This window comes from Anabrus simplex, chromosome 3 (genome assembly GCF_040414725.1).
Source record: "Anabrus simplex isolate iqAnaSimp1 chromosome 3, ASM4041472v1, whole genome shotgun sequence".
Classification (NCBI taxonomy): Eukaryota; Metazoa; Arthropoda; class Insecta; order Orthoptera; family Tettigoniidae; genus Anabrus; species Anabrus simplex.
Genome location: NC_090267.1, coordinates 101,472,672 through 101,496,477, shown reverse-complemented (window position 1 = coordinate 101,496,477; position 23,806 = coordinate 101,472,672). Strand labels below are relative to the sequence as shown.

General features: G+C 37.7%; 1 protein-coding gene across 2 annotated transcripts in view; it reads right to left on the bottom strand.

Moving 5' to 3' along the window:
* The window catches only part of Abp1 (Actin binding protein 1), a 238,842-nt gene that overhangs the window by 171,860 nt on the left and 43,176 nt on the right, over positions 1-23,806 (bottom strand). For both annotated transcript variants that reach the window (XM_067142645.2, XM_067142644.2), the window contains 4 exons: positions 20,600-20,655; positions 10,425-10,537; positions 7,789-8,001; positions 1,018-1,182 (listed from right to left, as the gene is read on the bottom strand). In XM_067142645.2, the coding sequence (XP_066998746.2) occupies positions 1,018-1,182; positions 7,789-8,001; positions 10,425-10,537; positions 20,600-20,655 (547 nt within the window). The remainder of the gene's footprint in view (positions 1-1,017; positions 1,183-7,788; positions 8,002-10,424; positions 10,538-20,599; positions 20,656-23,806) is intronic.

Genomic DNA, 23,806 nt, shown 5'->3' with positions numbered 1-23,806 from the left:
CTGTGAGAAACCATATTGAAGAACAGGAGTTTGACGTGCCAGAGAGCTGCGTGTTCACACATTCACAAATACAAACTGTGTGAAGCAGAAAATTCGAACAAAGATGAACTTTTAAATAACTGTAAATAGTTTTTAAACAAATGTATCTGATACTGGAAACAAGCTACCCCTATGAATAGTGATTTTAGTTTTAAACATGCTAATAATCCACTACAATATTTTCTCTCTCTCTCTCTCTCTCTCTCTCTCTCTCTCTCCCTCCCCTACTCTTATAGTCTGTTTGGAAAGGAGAGAGACTCTTTCCATTCTTCTTTTCAAACGGTTGTCACATGATGGGTGAGGGGAAGGGAATAGAAACCCACATGGTTGTTTCAAAATCTGGCAAACATTAACATAGTTCAGATGTTACAAGGTTACATATGGACAACAAAGTTTTGCAAGAAAGGATTAGGAATTGCAGCTGCAAAAGTGTCTTCAAGGCCATTCATCATCAACCCTCATGAAGAGTCTCTACTCACCAAACCACTATATGGTTGACTAGATTTGATATTTTTCCAGGCTATTAGGCAGTGTGGACAAATGTAACTATCTAGTACGGTAGCTCTTGTCAAGACAAGATGGCAAACACTAGTGGACACCCACACTTTTATACTGTAGCATCAAGAAGGCTAGCCCCTGACACCTGGGGACTCTACTAGTAACTAGACTCACAAAACAACTGCTGGATGAAGGTCACACTTCTACAGCAGTCTACTGCTGTGAAGCACAGGAAAGCAGAACAACACACAACTGCTAAATCACTCCACCAGCTAATTGGCACAGCTCTCTCTAGACTGCTACAACAGTCCTCTGGAGTAAAAAGGTTAACTTCCTGTTTTCAATGATTAAAATGATTACAGCAAATTATAACTGAATGTCACACCCAAGGTGGAAGGAGGCACTGGGGTGGGGCTGCTGCTGGCTGGCTTAAGCTATAACTTAACAATTTTTTGCAAATTAAAGGAATTATTTCATTACCTCTCTCTGCTTGCGTTCATTTTCCAGTCTAAGTCTCTCCTCTTCTTTACGTTTTCTTTCCTCTTCTTGTCGTTTCTTCTCCTCTTGTTCTTCTTTCTCCCAGAATTTATCCCTTTCTCTAGAGTTTATTTCTTGAGTCGGTATGACCCTTTTATATGTTGTGCCCTGAAAAAGTTCAAATCTCAGTTATAAGAAAAACAATACTTATCTTTAATATTAAAGATAGTTTGACTTATTCATACCAGGATATGAGGGCTAGTGTGTAAGCATGATGGATCTCGCTATCGGTAATGTCAGCATACTACACTAGGGAGACTTCATGGCACCCCACTGAAGCACTACAAAGATCAATTAAAAATGACCATGAGGAGCACAGTCACCAACTCGCCACTGAAGAAGATCCTATTCTGTGGTAGACAACCACCTCCACTGCTGCTATGATGTCTGAATAAGAACAACGAAGACAGAAAATAGAAGCTCGTAAAAAAAAAAAAAAACTCAGCTAAGTCTGAATCCTTCAATTAATGTATCCTGTGTTATACGTGCAAGGATTGCCTGTTAAGGCACTTACACCCTCAGCACAGAATGAATAGATGACGAGAGGAACTGCAAGTGACTATAATGTACACACTGAAATGAGCATTGGCCAACTACGACTACATCAATTTTTCATGGCAGATAGCTTTTTAATTGTTTTCAAAGAGCAGAATAACGTGTTCTAAGCCTAGAAATCAGCTAAATTCTTGATAAAGTTATTATCATCATCATCATCATCGCTAATTCAGTAGCTAAGGTTTAAAGGGGCACATACACCTTCCACAAGTGAAAATTAGATCATTTTATAAATTTTGTTCCTCCAACCCTATAAGCCCAATCACAATGAAATTGGGTGTGCTTAATATTTGAAACTTGCTCTTGCCTCTGTCAGTTCTGGTTGTTAGATGTTATTCGTTTTATATTACCACTTACTTTTACAGTTCTTGAAGACATTAAGGTGCCAGAATTTTGTCTCACAGGAGTTTTTAAGTGCCAGTAAATCTCCAGTCATAAGAATGGCATATCTGAACATCTTCAAATACCACTTGAATGAAACAGGATAGAATCTGTCAACTTGGACAATCTGGTAAGTTCTGGTTGCTTTTGCCACAAGGAATTATTGGTGCAGGAGGCAAAGTAATCCCAAGACCAATAGATGAATGAGCATGCCAGGAAATCTCCAGCCCCTCCTTTCTTTAAAGAGGTGGAAGAAAGGCTGAGAACTGATGATGTTCCAGTTACTTGATCATCATCATCATCATCATCATCAATGTCCCACTCCAGTAGCTGGGTGTGTTCACTTACTTGATCTGAGGTGGAAAGTGCTCTAAAAATGATGAAAAGTAGTAAGTCAGCTGGGATCTATGAAGTTACTGCTGACATGATCAAAGCAGCAGGTATATCTGGAGGGCAGTAGCTACACAGAACTTTGAGAGCAATATGGCATGAAAATCAGGTTACAGAGGACTGGACAAAAGGTATTATTATCCCTTTATTTTTTTAAAAGGGGTGCAGAAGAAAGTGTAGCAACTATAGGGGTATCACATTTCTCTGCCATGGACTGAAAATAATGGAAAAAATTATTGAAACCATACTGCGAGCAATGATAGAACCTGCCCTGGAAGAACATGGATTCAAAACCAACAGAAGAACAACAAACCTGACCTTCACCCTAAGGATGTTAATGAAACAGCACTGGGAGAGAGGAAAAGACCTAATTATAGTATTCGTCGACCTAGAAAAGGCATACGATAGGATGCATAGACCAGTCATATTGAAGTGCCTCCGAGAACTGGGAATGCCTGAATATCTCATAGACAAGGTGCAGATGCTGTACTGCAACTGTAGCAATTGTGTGAGTATTAGGGATAGCCACCCACGGCCGGTTCAACCATCTGCTGGTAAACTAAATGGCAGCTACACAGGAGGTAAACTACCCGGAAGTGTAAATCAGCTGGTACTTTGGCTTGTGTGCAACCACCTCCGTGAAGTGCTAGGTAGCTCCCCGGAGCTAGACACCGATATGCGGGGTTAGCTAGACTGATTTTCAGCGACTTCTCGCTTTTGATGGAGGTGCTATCTATCATTAGACATATGAAGCTCATTTCGATTGTCTTATTTTCCTGTATTTCAATTGTCTTATTTTCCTGTATTTCGATTGCAACTGCTGATTATCACCAACAGGCCTATTAAAAAAATCAGTAATAATAAGGAGTTGGGGAGTTATGAACAATAATTTACGTCAAGCTTTTGTGAGGTTAACCTATGAGGTTCAAAATCAATACCTAATTGGGCTTTAAATCTCAAGATTTTATTGTTTTCTTATGTCAGTTATAAGCTATCATGTAAGGCAGCGTTTCGGAAAGTTTCTCAAGGCACTCGCTCTTAAATACAAGGTACGACATGCTGGAGGTGCTCTGATGATGATTGTGATGATACAGTATATCAGTTTAATTTTCTGATAAGATGTAAAAGATTCGAAGGAAGTTACTTGAGAAGATCATTACAGGAAGAAGACCGATTGGATGCCCAGAAAAACGGGGTCAGGCCAGATTAGAGAAGACTTAGAGGAGGAACATGGGATGCCCTAGAGAGAAAAGAAGCATACCAAGACTGTAAAAAAAATGGAGGCACATCTTTCTTAAACATCCTATCCAGCTCAATGGAGGGAATTCATGATGTAATTTGATAATTTGAGAATCTGTGTCACGACAGCCTCGTGTTCATTTTCGATGTTAATATAGCAAAGACCATTTTGTTTCAAAAGCATATGACTTATGTCAAACTAAAATTTCTCATATTTTTGCTATTAAAAAACTATCTTTGCCTAACAGCATAGTTCAGATTATAAAAGCATTAGGTTACTGAGTTCCATATCTAGAGGTCTGAGCTTGAAGACCAGCACGGACATTGGCCATCCTTAAGGTGGCTCTTAAACTTTCTCCAGCTATTCCAGTTATTTCTGGGGGTGCTGGGGCTACCATGGCTCATTTTGGTTTTTTGTTGGAGGTTCAAGGCCTCAAAAATGACAGTCCTATTAAAAATGGAGCATACTGAACATGTATAGAATTCAGTTCCTTAGAAAGAAATTTATATGCCTTCTCTTCCTCTCTACGAGTTTTCCATGAAGGACTGCTTTTGTGTATTGTTCTGATGAAAACTAAAATAACATGAAAACTGTATATACATTAGAAACAAGAGGAGCATTTGTGCAGGATTTAGAACTGAATTTCCTATGCGTTTTCTCTGTAACTAACAATTTGCAAGAAAATTGGGCTCATTTACTTGCTGAAGGAGCATTTAGACCATGTAGCTAAGAATGCTCACACGTCCCGTTTGTAGTCAGAAAAGCTGTAGGGAGAATGCATTTCACATCAATAAATGCGATCAGTTTCAGACAAGATCAAAATTGCAATCTAGGACACACAGTGAAACCTCTCTAAGTTGGCACCTACGGTTCATTAAAATTCTGTCCAGTGTAGTGGGGTATCCATTTTACAGGGTGGGCGTACAGTGCAGGAAAGGAAAAACTGAGCTAGTGTGTACTGTATATACATAATAAAAATCTTTGAATTTATATACAGTACAGTACATTGAATTTCAAGCCGACTAAAAGTATAAAAAGAAACTACAGTATTATTTTTCAATTTTTGAACATACCTATTCCAATTTAGTTTTCTGGCGAAATCCAAATAAATTTTCAATAATTTCTGGTTGGTTGTACACAAACACACAATGTTCCAACTCATTCATACACTGCACAGTTTTTAGTAGTAGTAGTAGTAGTAGTAGTAGTAGTAGTATGCGTGTGTGCTACTTATAGAAAGTGATGTTACAATTAATACCAATCATCATTGATCTAGATCTAGGACTGTCGCCCAGGTATTTGATATTCCCTGTGATGTATATCAATTACTAGAAAGTAATGATTACTATAATGTAATGCCGTGGTGTAGGGGTAGTGTGCCTGCCTCATACCCGGAGGCCCCGGGTTCGATTCCCGGCCAGGTCAGGGATTTTTACCTGGGCCTGAGGGCTGGTTCAAGGTCCACTCAGCCTACGTGATTAGAATTGAGGAGCTATCTGACGGTGTGATAGCGGCCCCGGTCTAGAAAGCCAAGAATGACAGCCGAGAGGATTCGTCGTGCTGACCACACGACACCTCGTAATCTGCAGGCCTTCGGGCTGACCAGTGGTCCCTTGGTAGGCCAAGGCAATTCAAGGGCTGTAATGCCATGGGGTTTGGGTTTATAATGTAATGATTATGTATGTTCAATCTTCAGCACTAAGGCTGGTTGGATCCTCAACAGCTCCGCCATCAGCTGTCACAGATGGCCTAGGCATCACTGAAGAGGCGTACTAGGGAAATGAGGAGTGAGGTAGTTTCCCATTGCTTTCCTCACCGAGCCAGAAGTTGCTGTTACATATCAATCTGCCAAGCCCACTGAAATGCATACACCAACCGACCCTATGAGCAACATTTTCACACCATTCATAGCAGAGACTGGCTGCAAAAGGAATGGCATTACTAGCATCGCTCACACCTCAGTCACTTTCATACTGTCAAAGCAAAGGATAAGACAGAGACAGATCAATGAAAGTAACAAAATTGCTCTAGCCCATACCAGAAGACATAGTGCACTGTAAACACTAGGTCCTGCCAGCAAAGGCATAATGTAATGATTAATGTAATGATTACAATTTTATTTTGAATTGTAAATTACTACTTTTTCTAAACAGGAACAATTAAAAGTAAAAATTACTAAGAATATAATTGTTACAAGTAATCCCATTAATAAGACTCAATTACTTCCCAACACTGCCCGTCTTCCTTATGGACTTGCTGCCTTTGAGGATTCTATCTGCAGACTTCTGTGAATTAAGCGTCCCCATGATCCAACTAGCTCTAGTTCCATGAGCTTTCCTTTACTGATAACTGGTTTCTTTCTCATGTTTAACTTTGTGAAGATAAAGCTGGAAATCAAGAGGACAAATTGGGGCAAATATCCATTTTTAGGAAGAGGAATTCGGGAATGGAATAATTTATCAAAAGAAATGTTTTGATACATTTCCACGTTCTTTGAAACAATTTATGAGAAGACTAGATAAACAATGAATCTGCCACCTGGGCGACAGTCCTAAAACCAGATCAATGATGATTGGAATTAATTGTAACATCACTTTCTATAAGTGGCACACACATAAAACATTTTCCTAATCTACATAATATTGTGATTAAACATTTTAATGAAACATGTTATCAATAAAAGAAGGCATGAAAAAAAGCATGTAGATTAACACAACAGCTAATGATGAAAATAAAAATAATCGCCATAATAAGGATTCGAACCTACGTACCCCATATTATGAAGCAAGCAACTTAGCCACAACACTATGAGAACGCTTATGGTGATTCAGCAACATATAATTACTTATACCTGGTGTTTGAAAACTGAAAAATTAAAATTAATTTGAAAATTAAAGTCCATCTGAGATGATTTCCCAATAACTATCCTTGTTGAGTTTTGCCGCAAAAGCGTCCCATATAACATGCATCCCCGACGCTGCAGATGAGAGAGGCTGGTGTGACCATTGCAACTCAAGTGAAGCATTCATGTTTAAAATGCTGCAATATAATACCGATCACTGTTACAGTATCATGCTTTAATCAACATACAAGCTAATTTATGCTGAATGTCACCAAAAATACAGCTAATAATGTTCAGCTCTCAAAACTTGCCCGGCAGGTAAAGTCTTACAAGTAATAAATCCTAAATATAAGGAAAGATAAGTATTGGAAAGGTGGTGTAAATTATTATTGTTATTTTAATGTTCATAAGGTAAAGTCTTATCGGATCCTCCAAGTGGGCGATAAATTATGCATCGGGTAACTGCAATTTATGATGCCAATAGCACTACGCAGGATGGTCAAACAGAAATATCCTTATACGCGGAGGGCAAGTTACACAATTCTTTACCCGTAGGTGGTAGAACCAGCCCTAAGGAAAAGCTACTACTATTTTCCTGGCCATCTTCTCAGTTATCTGGGGTCAGTGAGGATGAGGATTAAGCCTAGTTTTACGACCGGATGCCATTCCTTATGCGGAGGGATATACTCACTGCTGCATGTTTCTGTGATGGTTACAAGGGTAGTGTGCTATGTGTGAATGAAGGTGTGTATCACGACGATCACAAACACCAAGCCCGTGCGCCGGAGGAATGAACCAAACGTGGTTAAAATCCTTGGCCCATCCAGGAATCGAATTTGGGGCATTATGAACTGAAGGCCAATAAGCTGACCATTACCCCAAGGAGCCGGACAACCTTCCAGGACAGAAATGCTCCGAAAAATATCACATAATTTACTTTGATTCCATCTAGCTACATGTAACTGTAAAGTTTCACTTGAATCTTACACAACACACTAATGATGTCCATGGTTCCCAATTTTTAATGTCTTGACAGAGAGTACTACAGAATATGCTCAAAGCATTATCTGAACAATTTCTACCATTATGAGATATGCTTACACTTAGATCAGAATGTATTAAAGTCGATGATATTTGAGAATGAACTCCTGATGATATCTTGTCATCATTACTCTGGAAACATCACAAGGTGGAAACTCTTAACTTAGAAGCTATTAATGGCACGAGTGAATTCGTACATTCCCACATGGTGTAGAGGCTGTCCACGCAGGCACAAAACACAACACCACTTATACAAACTACTTACAATGGGGCCAGATTCCTCTGCATGATCTCCTCGTTCCTTGAAGCTATACGCTGAGCCTGTTGACTTGGCGACCTTCTCTGTAATTAGCTGCGGATCCACTTCTTCCTCATTACGTGCATTCATTGTGACGTGAGCTCCTTTGAAGAAATTACCAACATCACGAACATGGTTGGCACAGGTGCCTTTCCGAACCAGTGGAGCTCCTTCCCCTTGCTGATCAAATACAACAAAACTCACAAACTGTAATTGGACATTCGCTGACTTCTAAGGTTAGTCGTAAAATGATAAAAGTAATAACTATCTGGGCAAGGATATAAACCAATAAAATAAATCTATTAAATAATGTATCGGTTCATGAATTAACGATAATATCAAATAGCAAACAGTTTCAACTATTTTAAAACCATGTAAACATGCATCCTCTCGTTAGAGAACAAAAACAAGCATACTATTAACATGAAAAGTGAATATTTTCAACTGCATGAAGTTAGAGGCTAAACAGGAGAGAGAGAGAATGCATGTCCTTGAAACAACATTTGGAAAATGTTTCATTTTCTGTCACATATCACGACTACCAGAGACTGGGATCTCAAACATTTATTCAACTACATTTGGAAAAGTAAAACTAAAAATCACTGGTTCAAAGAAGTCCAAGAAGAGTTAAATGAATTCGGCTTGGCAATTCAACAAATTGAAAACAGAGAAGAGAAGAAGATCCTGAGAAATAACAACGTAAGACTTAAACTGAAAACCTATACATGCAAACAGTACAACATAAGTGACGAAGAACGGGCAGCCAGGTCAGAGAGAATGAAACATTTCTGGGAACAAAAGAAGAAACATCAACCAAATTTGTAACCAATATTCATAAGACTTGACTGTATGTAGATTGATTTCAGTGCTCCAATGTTGGAGTAAATAAAATTTTAAAAAATGATGGCCCTCTTGTATATGACACAAATAAGGCAGATCTGAAAAATTCCAGGTGACAGCATTCATGGCAACCAAAAAAATGTGTACATTTCATTATAGACCGTTCTGCCTTTCGGCATTCAGTCTGCAAGCCTCTGTGAATTTACTAAATGTCGCCACAATCCTCTATTTGCAACTAGTGCTGTGGCCTCATTTAGTTCTATACCTCTTATCTTTAAATCGTTAGAAACTGAGTCTAAACATTGTCATCTTGGTCTCCATCTACTTCTCTTATCCTCCTTAACAGAGGCCATTATTCTCCTAGGTAACCAATCCTCCTCCATTCGCCTCACATACCCCACCACCGAAGTCAGTTTATGCATACAGCTTCATCCATCGAGTTCATTCCTAACTTAGCCTTTATATCCTCATTCTGAGTACCCCCCCCCCCCCCCCATGTCATTGTTCCCACCTGTTTGTACGATCAATCATTCTCACTACTTTCATGTCTGTTACTTCTAACTTATGAATAAGATATCCTGAGTCCACCCAGCTTTCGCTCCTGTAAAGCAAAGTTCGTCTCAAAACAGACCGATGTAAAGAAAGTTTCATCTGGGAGCTGACTCCCTTCTTACAGAATACCGTTGATCACAACTGCGAGCTCACTGCATTAGCTTTACTACACCTTGATTCAATCTCACTTCCTATATTACCATCCTGGGAGAACACACAACCTAAATACTTTACATTTTCAACCTGTTCCAACTTTGCATCACCAATCTAACATTCAGTTCTGTTGAATTTCTTACCTACTGACATCAATTTAGTCTTTGAAAGGCTAACTTTCATACCATACACATTGCACCTATTTTCAAGTTCCAAGATGTTACACTGCAGGCTTTCGGCACCATCTGCCATAAGACCAAGTCGTCAGCATAGGCCAGACTGCTTACTACATTTCCACCGAACTGAATCCCTCCCTGCCACTTTATACCTTTCAGCAGATTATCCATGTAAACTATGAACAGCAAAGGTGAAAGATTAGGCCTTGTCTAACCTCTGTAAGTACCCTGAACCAAGAACTGATTCTACCATCAATTCTCTTGTCAATTTATTTCTTATAATTGCACTTCAATACAGAACTAAAATGAAATTTATAGCTTATAAAGTTTAGTATACAACTCTTTCTCAGCATTTTAACAGCAAGAAATGAATGCTGTCAATCTTTTTCTGGCAGATGTGGTTGAATACACAGCCTTTTGATGGCACACCCATCTTCACCAATATTTCTGCCTTCAAATCCTGTAGCCAACTTGCTCTGTGAAGAAATTTGTTATAACATCTGGTACTTGTGCAATTCTTAAGAACTTCAAAGATTCCTTTCATATCAACTTCACTATACATTTTCACAGCAAAACAATGATAAATCATGAATAAAATAGTATATCATTCTTAATTCCTTACTACTGGTGGTCATATGAACATTAGCCGGTAACTGCTCTTTTTTTTTTCCCCTATTTTGTAACGTGTCACACACCTGCTTTTCCTCTATGCAGTAATGTTAAACATTGAACAATTCACAATATCATTATTTTTCTTCCCTCCGCCAATGAAAGTTTTATCCCAAAATTCTGGATTTGTGTCATGCTATTCTTTAATGAAAATAAAGAAAACTGCTCAGTTCAGGAAAGGCTAATTAAATTACAGAGACTTTTAAAACTCACCCAGTTAATCAGCACACACTTTGGTAAACTGGTCTTAGGATCCAATATCTTGCAAAATGCATACATGATTTTTCCACTGTTAAGATCTTCTATCATTTCCTCCACTCCTCCTGCTGTAAGAAAGTTGAAATATCATTAGTATGATTTGACCAACCAAATCAATATCAAAAGGACCTATCTGCTATAGCCAGAATGATTATATAATTATTTCAAAACTAATGTGAAATGAACACATAAATAGATTAGTAAACATTGTATAGTACTATTAAATAAGCGAAGAGATATTCCACCACTGTGCTGGGAAATCATGGGAAGCCTGAACTCGCACAAAACACTGGAAACAAGCTATTTCAATCACATCTTCAGAAACAAGAAATACAGCCTAATTCAACTTATTTGCCTCTTGCAGAAATTCTACAACCATCAAAAAACGGCATCTGTCTCTTGGTTCAGGCCATAGCAAAATGTAGCTTCCACCCAAGTCACAGCCTCATTCAGGGCTATGACAGTATGGAAGCTGCTGAGGAATGGGTGTCTCGGCTGGAGAATGTTCTTGACAGTATCTTTTTGATATCATATAAAGTTTTGCTGTCTCCAGTTTTGGCTGCCGTTTCGGCTCATTCTGTGAGACTGTTCTAGGGTCTCATTTTTACTTCACAATAATGCCCTGCTGCTGCCTGCACTATAATGCAGCAATTCAGGTGAGAAGTACTCGTGCACTCTCCCACTATAGTCCAGACATGTCCCCATGTGACTTCCACTTATATGGGTAGTTAAAACAAGTTAATAATTCACTTCAGACGATGATGTGAAGGCTGCAGTTCATCAATGGTTCCAGCAGTAAACCAGAAAAATCTTCCAGAGACAATTTTTAGCCTTCTTTCAGAGTAGGGCAAGTATTTCAACAGAAGTGACAACCACGTGTAGCTGACATGAGGTTAGAATGTTTTACAATCAAGTGCTGGATATCAGAATGACAGAACCTCACATGTGCTGGTCCCATGGTCTAAAGATAGCAAGCCCACCTCTTACCTGGAGACCCCCCGGTTTGATTTCCAGCTAGGTCAGGGATGTTTAGCTGGATCTAAGGGCCGTTCAAGTTCCACTCAGACTACATGAGAATAATTGGGGATCTATCTGACTGTGACATAGAAACATCGGTCTAGAAAGCCAAGGATGACGACCAAAAATATTTGTCACACTGACCAAGCATCACCTCGTGACCTGCAGGCCAGGCCTTTGGGCCGATATGACTGTTAGTATACAATATAAATGTTTAATGGATCCTCCTGTTCAATAAAATATATTTCATCTAAAAAGATGACGTTTCTATATTACCATACATGTTTCAACTCATTTTAAATTCATCTTCAACAGAAATAAACCTTAACACATCTGTTACATTAAACAATATAATGGTTAAAATATTTTAACACCTGGTACATTAAAGTCTTATTGTGAGGTTCCAACAGCATATTAATAAAAGATAATTAAAATCAATCTTGAAATACAATCTCTTGTCTTCATTTAAAATTTTATTGTGTGAATAAAATCTCACAATTTTGTATTTGTGTAGCTGACTTCATCATAACATGTTATAGCTGGTTGTGAAATTATTTTTAGGAGGTAAGTGTTATATTACAATTTCTGCTATGTGCTGTTTATGTTGGTTGAGTGCTGTCAAATGGATTTCTGTGTAAGCTGTAATGGAAATGATAAAGTAAATATGTGTGTGACGGAAAAATGAAATATGCTACCTATATGCAATTAGAATGAATAACAAAACTTACACGTTCCACTTATCCATCCAGAATCTACTCGTTAAGAAGTCTTTTCACCAATGAACGTGTAGGCGAGATAACTTATGGCTGTGTGGGGCACATTTCACAACCTGCTATAATCTGTTATGATGAAGTCAACTACATAAATAAGGAACTGCGAGATTTTAATCACATACTAAGATTTTAAATGAAGACAAGAGATTGTATCTCAAGACAGTGATTTCAATCATCATCATTCCGTGTCCGGTCAGCATTTCCAAAATGTAGCAACTCCGATGGCCTTGTTGTTCGCCTCGATTAGGTCCTGTGTAGTGCAGGGATGTTCTAGTAGGGGACAAATGAGCAGGTGGTTCGGATCTTGTGTTACACCACACTCGCAGGATGCGTCTCCATCAGCTGGAAGTATGGCCCATTTTTGCATGTTGGTCTTGCAAAGAGGTACGCCCACCCTAAGACGATTAAGTGATCTCCAAATAGGGTAGGGCAGGTCATTTCCTGGAGCTAGCTCTTCCTTTGCAGGAGTATCAGGCGGCAGCATGCTCTTCCACCTGGTGATGCGGTTATACTCAGGTGTTCCTACCAGTGGGTGAGTCCTGGTGATGAAGCTCTTTCTCGACTTCAGTCGACAGACTACAGCCTGGTGATCATGCAGTGGGTGGCGAGAATCATTAGTCTGCTTTGTCCTCTCTGCATCAGCAGCAACAGCCCTTCTGATAGCGGGGGGAGCTATTCCAACAATCGGGTAGAGTTTGTCAACTGGGGTTGGCTTCAGACATCCCGACAAGATACGTACGGTCTCGTTGATTGCAATGTCAACCTCCTTGGTGTGAGTGGATGCACTCCACACAGGTGAAGCGTACTCTGCAGCGGACACACACAAAGCAAGAGCAGAGGTTCTCAGGACGCGAGGGCTTGCTCCCCAGGTGGTGGCTGTGAGCTTTCTCAAAATACTGTTCCGTGAACTAACTTTCAGCCTGGTGTTGTGGCAATGTTTCTTGAAGGACAGTGTTCGGTCAAGAGTAACACCTAGATACACAGGTGTTGGACAATGTTCTAGTCGTTTGCCTTGCCATATAATGTCCAGTTCCCGCCGAGCTTCTCTATTCCTTAAGTGAAATGCGCACACCTGAGTCTTGTTGGGATTTGGCTTTAGATGATTGCCTTCATAGTAAGAGCCAAGAGTATCTAGTGCAGAAGTGATTTCAATTATGTTTCATTAATATGCTGTTAAAACCTTACAATAAGGCTTTAATGTACCAGATGTTAAAATATTTAATCATTATATTGTTTAATGTAACATATGTGGTAAGGCTTATATCCACTGAAGATGACACTAAAATGAGTTGGAACATGTATGGTAATATAGGAAATTTATCTTTATAAATGAAATACATTATATTGCATTGAATAGGAGGATCAATTAAACATATTGTATATTTGAGAACATCAATACAGAATGAAGTTTATATCATTTAACAACTGTTAGTGACTGTTACCACCACTGTCACTAGTACCATTACTACAACTGTCACGCCCGGTTTGCAGAAAGGTCCATCAAGTCACTCAATGGTGGATCAGCTGATTGCCAATCAACTTTAATTCCAGAGTGCGCTGCAGAAAACCTAAACCCGATCAACTTTCTCCAGTTTACTGATTGAAGATCCGAGAAGGAAATAAATCTGGCAACATCGCAATTAGTGACCACTGCCGTGTCTATTCTATCCTCTTTGGTGTCTAGCAAAGACACCAAAGTGGCAGTGAATCAGGGAATAGCTAAACATACTCATTACAGCGTGTGGCATGGTACAAAAACTACAAAAGAATAAACAACCATGCTGTGTTGGGTTATTCATTCTAAAAAGTCTGGGTTTACAGGGATATTAATATGCCAAAGCAAAGTATTTATTTCAAGATTTGATTGATATAAATTAACTCGTTCCATGTTGAAGATTGAGGTTATATGTGACAATAAATGACTACCATGGAAAACAAAATAGTATGTCACTCAAATCGCACTTTCTACATGAACTTGCATTTATTTGTCATTGAAACGTTTAATCAGATGTATTTAATGAAAGAAAAGCATCTTTGAGTTTAAAGACTGCAAGCACTTATTGGAGAATCAGTGCTTGATCAGCATGAATTTGCTGGTCAAATCTAATGGGAGATTGATCATCGATCAAACACTGATCGCTGTTTCTGCAACTCACATAGCATGATTGTTAATCAAACCCACACTGACTACCAATCAAACTCCGGTCAAACTTTCATTGGCTTATCTGCAACCGGGCATTACTATTACTTTTAACACCACTGACACCAGCCCTGTTACTAGGGCTGTAATCCATAGATTTTCTTTTTTGTTCATTTGTTTGTTTGTTAAATCTTACATGACATCAGAGCCTGATCAATCCAAGACCGATTCAAATCCTCAGACCTTAATGCTATTCTCGATCATTGAATCGAGTAGCCAGACATATTGGAAACGTGGGTTCATTGTTATCGCATGCAGTTGGTGTAATTTCATGAAAGTTGATGATAAATATTAGTTTCGTTGTAGTATATACTTGTACGAGTGTATTTATGTGAGTCAGTGGACACTTAGGATCTGTAATTATAAGTAGTAATGTGAGAATGTATTTGTTTTGATCGTACTGTGAAACGGGTTTAAGTTTAACTACAGCAATGCCTCTCGTACAATTATTCATTAAGTTTTCTAAGGAATAAAACATTACGAAAGAAGTGGATTAGTAATATACATCGTGACTATTTTGAAGTCTATGACAAAAGGAGTAGTGAGCATACATAATTTTGTTCTTCTGATTCCATGCTGTGGTTAACTGTTATCAAGCAGACTATATCATACTGAAGCTCATCCATGTAGGTTAGACATCATTAGTTAGTTAACCGAGTTTTTACATTCATACACCTGAATGGAAAAAGACCTATTATATCCTTGGTGTGTGAAAGTTTCATTACCAAGTTTGCCATCACTGCGCAAGTCGCTGCTATGCCATACATCAACAGAGTTTCCAGAAAGGAAAGCTTAGCATCACCAGGGTCGTTAATTGGGTTAGCATCATCACTTCGGGTGTACATTCCTTTCATTGGATGCTGAACATTAGAAACTGTCCACCAGTTTGAAACTAAGGTAACAAGTTATGTTTCATAGTTCTCATGAGAGTGAATAGATTGAGGAATTTTGAACCTTAATTTACTTTTTTAACATTCAAAATGATGTTATAATTTTAAGAATTTTATAATGTATTTCTGTCCATCCAGTGACGTGAAATCTAAAAGAAAACATTATTTGAGCAAGCATGTATGTCCAACCCTTAACCCGTTTCTCTACGGAGTCGGGTGTGAAGCGAGATGAATCTTCTAGCGAGTTTTTATGACCAGATGCCTTTCCAGATGTCCTCTTCAGAGAATTTAATGAGTTGTAATGATATATGATCGTAGGAAGATGAAACCCAGTGCCGGCACAGAGCCTAATCCTGTCGAATAGCACCAAGGGGTCCGCTGAAGACTTATCGTCTCCATCTGATGGACGAATCACCATCAACAGTGCCACATGCTCTCACTCCATTTCAACACTGCAGAGAGGTTTGAAATTGAATCCAGACTTTCGGCACAGAATCTAGTGATTAGAAATTGTATACTGCTACTTTGCCTACCCTGCCGGCCAACACTCTGCAGGTGAAAACTTTTCGACCAACAGGACTCAAATCGGCTAACTACGGTGTCAGACCATACAGATTTGACTCCTTAACGATCATGGCCACAAGGTGGTCTGTCATTTAACAGAGTGAAATTTCTGAATAATCAGCTTCTTGTTCTCTTTTACTGTCGGGCTGTATGTCTATTCTAGTATAATATATGTGATTCTGATTTATTATTTGTGAAGAGTAGTTGTCGACCGAATATAAGAACTGGGCTAAGTGCCAAAACGATCAAACTCCATTTTATTGCTAAAACGTGGGCTATGTGCCTATGCCTGTGCAGTAAAAACTGGGCTATATGATATTCAGTCTGCAAGTAGTTCAAACTTTATCCACAAGAATTTGCCTGGGTCTAAGTGCCACCTACCATGTTGTGCCAAGCGCCATGTGACTAGTTTTGTAGTTACATTATACTGCAGTTCAGTATCGGTTTTACTTAGAAACATTGAGAAAATACTTTCCAAACCTAAGATTTCGGAAACCAAGAAAATATACGTATAATACTTGCGATTTGTTGCACAACAAAATACAAAATGACCAGAGGAACAACGAACTACACCGAACCTCACTGGAAATTCATCACAGGAAAGCAGAGCGAGCCAGAGATATGATGAAACTAGATCACAAAGAATCAGCTGCTCCTGTAAATGATACCTGTACAATTTCAGTCGACTTGCAGCAAGTATTTTCTTTACCAACACTAACCCACTGCCAAATGTATTACTTACGACAATTGTCTTGTTTTAATCTGGGTTTGCAAATGGCTGACAACAATCAGGGATTTATGTTCGTTTGGCATGAGGTTTTGAGTGGCTGGGGAGGCAATGAAATTGCCAGTTGTATATTCAGAGGCATTAATAGTAACATGACAAACAAGAAAAAACTGATCGTATGGAGCAACAACTGTGGGGGCCAAAATAAGAATAAGATGCTATCTGGTTTCTAATACTATGTTGATGAGGTTCAACTTAAGTATGTTGTCCCAGGCCACTCCTACTTAAGCTGCGACCATAACTTTGGTCTCGTAGAAAGAAGAAAAAGAGTTGGGAAATGTGAGCTTCCCTTGGATGTTGTCAGACTTCTCTGTACAGCTTACACAAAAACATTTATAACAACTTTGATGGATGAAGAAGATTATTATGACTTCAGCACAGCAGCTAAAAGTTGCCTTAATATGGCAACTTTAGAAATTTCTAAGGTTGTTTGGCTCAAAGTCACCAACACAAATCCAGGAACTGTATACACAAACAAACTTTCAGTGGTTTTGAACTCTGGGCAAAAACAAACTTGTTTCAAAAAGGGGTAACGAATGAAACTATAAAAAACTTTGAACTGCCACGATTGGGAATTACATCAAGATTGAAGCCTGAAAAGAAGGAAGATCTGAAAAAGATGATTCCGTACCTAAAGGAATAAAACAAACCTTTTTACACTGAACTAACACGGTAGCCATGGTTTGAAGAACACCGGTTACGTATTAAAACTTTTATATTTGTATAACAATTATTATTATAGCCTAAAGAAAAGTACTGTACACTACATTGTTTTCAATGTATTAGTTTTTTCTACAACAAAGTATTCAAGAACACTACTTTTTACTTAGGGCCTACTATAATTATAACTTGAGTATTATATCTTCCATACACTTGTATATATGAAGGAGAATGTAAACAGCTACACCATAAACTCTGATGTGCATAGGTATAATACTAGAAATAAACACAGTCTGCACATAGAACCACACAAAACTAAGCTATATGAATCAAGTTTGAGTTATGCAGGAGTACATTTATTTAATAAATTACCAGACTACATTAAGCAGATAAAACCATGTTCAAAATTTAAGAAAGAATTATTCAAATTTGTTTCTAACCATTGTTTTTATTCTATTGAAGAATACTTAGCTCTTGAAAATTAACTTATGTATCACTTTTTTTTTTTAAATCTGTGCCTCTTTACCACATTGTATATTTCTCTTTATTTATCATGGCATGTATATTACTGTTTTATCCTTTGTTACTGTAAATATGATTATTGACGTGTCCCATATCACTGTATGATCAGTTGGACGAAATAAAATACAATACAATACAACTTAGTTTTTTGTTTTATGAATAAAATTAATTTTAAAAAGATTTTCCCCTTTCTTTATCGAAGATCCTAAATTTATATAGTATTCTCATTCAGTTCAACCAAAATTTTATGTATTGATCATTTTTATAATATTTCTTTTTACTCTTTGATATGGTGTATTAGGACAATACTTCTTTAAATTGTAAAACAAAAGATTGTGTGATAATGTTTTGTTCTTTGATCTGACCACTGAGGAAGGGAATGGTTGAGATTTCCCGAAACATGTTTGATTTAATAAATAGTTTTTCTTTCATTTAATGAGTGTATTGATCAAGGCGGATTCAAATAAACTATTTTAATTTGCTCATTTGCTCACTCAGCTCTTGTAAATTTTGCCTTTCATTATTGTGATACTTCAACGGCACTTAGCCCGGTTTTAATGGAACAGGAGTTGGCACATACCTCATTTCATAAAATGTTCAGACAAAAGAGGTAATCACAATGATAATATTCCTTAGGTAACATTAAGCTTTCATTAGTGTTTATAACGTAAGTGCTTCTGACTTTTTTATGCTTTTTCGGAAAAAAAAATAAAAAACTGTGAAAATGACATTGTTTTCGCTGTTTATCTCAGAACTTAGATTTTGGCACTTAGTCCGGTTTTTATATTCGGTCATCAGTTGTTGGTGAATGTATAATGTAACTAATTAAAAATAGTTTATTTGAATCCGCCTTGACCAATACACTCATTAAATGAAAGAAAAACTATTTATTAAATCAAACATGTTTCGGGAAATCTCAACCATTCCCTTCCTCAATGGTCAGATCAAAGAACAAAACATTATCACACAATCTTTTGTTTTACAATTTAAAGAAGTATTGTCCTAATACACCATATCAAAGAGTAAAAAGAAATATTATAAAAATGATCAATACATAAAATTTTGGTTGAACTGAATGAGAATACTATATAAATTTAGGATCTTCAAGTTTTTCTTCTTTTTGCTCCTTAAATGATCATATGCTAGTCTGTACAGTGGGTTATCTTCTGCACTTCTCTCATTTAAATTTGATTCTTTTGTGTGTGTGTGTGTGTGTGTGTGTGTGTGTGTGTGTGTGTGTGTGTGTGTGTGTGTGTGTGTGTGTGTGTGTGTGTGTGTGTGTGTGTGTGTGTGTGTGTGTGTGTGTGTGTGTGTGTGTGTGTGTGTGTGTGTGTGTGTGTGTGTGTGTGTGTGTGTGTAAGGTAAATTTCTAAATTTTCCTAAACATTCATTAATTTTCCCTTTTTGGCCGAATGTAATAATTTCATGTCATTGGAAATGTCTGTAAATTTATGATTCATTTCAATCATATGTTCTCCCATTGCCGAATATCTCTTATGTTTAACCGCATTAACATGTTCTTTGTACCTTATAGCCAAACTTCTACCAGACTGTCCTATGTATCCTGTTTACATGTTTGGCATGTTAATTTGTAAATTCCTGATTTATTAAATATATATTTATTCTCCATATTTTCTGAATTGAAAATTATCTTATTAGTATTATTATCCGTTTTATATGTGACATTGATGTTCTTTTTCCTTTTTTCTTATCAATATCAATATTTCTTTTTACTCTTTGATATGGTGTATTAGGACAATACTTCTTTAAATTGTAAAACAAAAGATTGTGTGATAATGTTTTGTTCTTTGATCTGACCATTGAGGAAGAGAATGGTTGAGATTTCCCGAAACATGTTTGGTTTAATAAATAGTTTTTCTTTCATTTAATGAGTGTATTGGTCAAGGCGGATTCAAATAAACTATTTTAAATAGTTACATTATACATTCAGACTAGTCAATACGGACCAAACACAACATTAACCTATCATGGTTAAGTTTATTAACAGTTGTTGGTGAAGGGTTTTCATACGTGCAAGAGCGATTTTCCTTGTGAAGTTACATGTATCGTGTTAAATTACCACCGTTGGTATAATATGTATGTGATATTTTCGTGTTAGCCAATACCCAGCAGTCCGGCTACTTCAGTCGCCATGTTTTTTCTATGTTACAGTCTGACTAATGGAGTTGATCTTGATCAATCCCCATTTGGAACAATGCCCCTCCCCCGACATCATCTACCATCTTCCACTTATATCAGACCACTTAGACGACGGACGTACTCTTCTCCGTTATCGATCTCTCAAATAGCACTTCATTACTGGCTTTGCCCATTTCTGGGGATTGGATCTTGTTACATGCCCAGGTGAGCTCCATTTTATGGACCATACATCCTTTTTGTACATCCTTTAGCCTTACGATGGTTACAGAGATGACCCTTCGAAGAAATATACAGTAAGCTCCTTTCCATCCTTTGCTGACAAAATACAAGATGTCAGGAGACAGAACTTTACATATATATATATTACTGTATTATTTATGTGATTAATCATCTCTTGCGTTTTTTACATTTCCAGTCATCTGCTTCAATCTAGTTTAAGCTGGTTAAACGAGGTTCCATAGAACTATTTTTGAAACTGAGGTTAATTCAAATTTAGTAGAAAGACTGTTTGAAAATGTTCTGTATACAAACAAGTATTCACTTCAAAGAATTCTTACCTCCTTTGCTAACAACTTTCAAGTCATTTGTTTGGCCTTCGTATCCAAATAAAGCCCTGGAAAGAAAATCAAAACATTTAATTAAGAATGCCAGTTATGCAAGAACAGTAAAGGAGCACTGCAGCTAATGTCAAAATATCAAAAATATATCTCCAGTTGAATTTTATCATTTCCTTTATAACTAAACAAAATAAATTATTTTTGAATTTTTCCAAAAAACCTACAGATTTTCTTCTTACGAAAAGTTAAGATTTCACCAATGCAGGTTATCTCCTAAAGTTCTTTTTAAATACCAGAGCACCTGGAAGTACTGTAAGAAGTGAACCAACTCCCATGGAGACTCATTGTCAATGGCAACCTGTGAACAGTACGGGAACTGGTTGGAGAAATGTTGTTGGCCCTAATGATACCTTACAGATTTTGGTGGTTTATAGCAATGAGATTTTCCAAGTGTGATCTTTCTCTTTTCTTCAAAATATGCATGCAATCAGAATTTTTATTCAAAAAGTGTATAAAATTTCTTGTAGATATACAAAGTGACACAGAAAGATAACCGTTCATTAACCCTTTCCCGCCCGCATTTTTACTCCGCTTATCCCCAGGTTTCAACCTTATTTAGCAAAAACTGAAACAGACCGTATTGTTTCAGAAAAAGTTAAATACAGTAAAAACTATTATTCACAATGAATTCAAATTTTCAATAATATTAGAAAATATACCATCACATCCATTTCTCTGTTTATTGAGTCATAATGTGTTCCCCCCCACCTCCTCGTTATACTCGACACAGAGACAGTCTGCATTTGTCACATTCCCATGTTGTCTGAATCCCTCAAAACCAATAATCACGTGATTTTGGAAGTGGAATGATGCCCATGTATATAAGATTTTATTTCATCTGGGCAAGGGTCTTCCCATTCTGTTTTTATCTTACCGGAATGCGACTGTTTGAAGGCTGCATTGTTATATGCGCAATAGGCTATGTCACTGAATAGTTTTTCTCCTCCTAACATACGTAAAAACAATCTCTTTCCCCTAATACTCTTTCCGAATTATGCGCAGGTTCAACATCATTTAATCATTCGGAGTAACGAAACGTAATATTTGTGTTACCTGAATTGCCGTGGCATTGCCATCGGGTCCGATTTATCGATATTCGTTTTCATTCATATCACTGTTATCACTAAAATAATCTTCGTTGATACATTATTCACTCATCAAAAATTCACCTGCACCCCTACTCAAGGATTCTGTGTCACTGTTTCCCCCATATTCAGCTCAGTTTCAATATACGCGATATTCAATCCCACAATGATTACGGACGAAACAGCTGACCTGCGCTCGCGGAAGTTCAAGACCGTTGCCTAGGCGACGTCAAGACAGATTATCTCTCTTCCTTTATTCCCTAAGACTTGTAGATTGCACTGCGTGTTCATAAATGCCTTATAAACACTTCACTGATGAGAAAAATAAAAAAAACTATCGCACAGATCACAGACGAATGCAGATAATGCAGCCGGGCGCTTTCGGGCGCTAAGGACCGGAAGGCTAAATGAACAGTCGGGCGCTTTCGGGCGCTAAGGGCCGGTAAGGGTTAAGTGACTTTCTATTTTATTTCCATTAGTTTTATATCACACCGAATTGTACCGTTCTTATGATAAGCTAACACAGTGTTCTATGAACCAGAAAATGTGCATAACTAATAAGTGGTAGTGTGTTGGTTTTTTCATAGAATAGAACAGGGCTAAGAATGGGAAGGAAGCAACCATGGCCTTAATTATGGTACTGTCCCAGCATTTAACTAGTATGAAAATGGGAAGCCATGAAAAACCATCTTCAGGGTTGTCAACAGTGGGGTTCAAACACATCATCTCCCAAATGCAAGCTACAGCTCTATAGCCCAAACAAGGAAACCAGCTTGTTCTGTGCTTAAACAACTTCTGTGGCACAAAATAATCATCTTTCCTGCATAACTTTAATTAGTTCTCTTCCCCTCCATGACAGTATACGGTTCACGGGATGAAAATGAGAAAATGATAAGAAAGCTAACAGTAGACACATTTTAGGGCTTCTAAGAAGAAGGGCAAGATTTCAAAGCAACTGAAAGTGATTCCTTGAAGAAAAAAAAAAGTTAAATTTTAGATATAAGTATAATTTGTGATTTATTTTTCAATAATGACTTGATTATGAAAACATTCTTTGCAGAGGATGGGATTTACTTACAATGTGTTTGAAATTGAAACCAGGAGTTATCCCATATAAACTCCCTAACTCGGATCTTTTTTCAGTTTTGATTCAGTTTCATACTGCAGCGATGCCCTAATGGTAGGATATAGATGTTGATTCCCATAGGGAACCTGAAATATTTGTCCCGAATGAGTAAATTTATAATACCAATATAAATGGTCCGTTTTCCAGCTAACTCATTCCTGGTTGCCAATGCTTCATTCAGGACAAATATTTCAGGTTTCCTATGGGAATCAACATCTATATCATCTGATGGCCAAGCAGGCATCAATTTTTGGTGATGGGACAAAGTCTCTCATAGTGCACTGACACTGCTGGTGGCTCAAAGTAGCCTACGCAGTGGCTTCCACGATATGCACTAGCCATGCGTTTTGGTGGGTGTGCTATGTACCAACTGATGAGCCCAACTTAGCACATGGGGGCGAAACGTTGGCAACCAGCAATGAGTTAGCTGGAAAATTTATAATGTCTAATAACGGACCAATTATATTGGTATTATAAATTCACCCAGTACTTCCAGTATCAGTAGACACCCTGTCTCATCTATGGTGACATATTCTCCATGTGAATAATTACTTCTGCAGCTGTCAACAAAACATTCAAATATTTTTCTAATTCAAGCAAGTTTATCTTCTTTCCTCCTTTTGTTCCTGGTATGGATGTCGTCAAAAGAAATAGTCTGCAGAAGAAATTGGAATATTTTCCAACTCCTAGTACGGAATTGTTCTACACAGGTTCTGTCCGTTCCCCATAAATCTCTCAAATCAGTGTGGGAAGATTTTAGTACCCCAGCTGAGTACAAAAGCCAGATGACCGCTTTGATCTCGGCTCTATTAGTATTGACAGCATCCCCATCCCTTTCATAATTTTCTCTTGCCTGAGCACTCCAAATAATGGTGTGTGTAACAATCTGGTCCAATACACCATCTGGAAAAATGAGCATCCAGGATTCTACAGGGG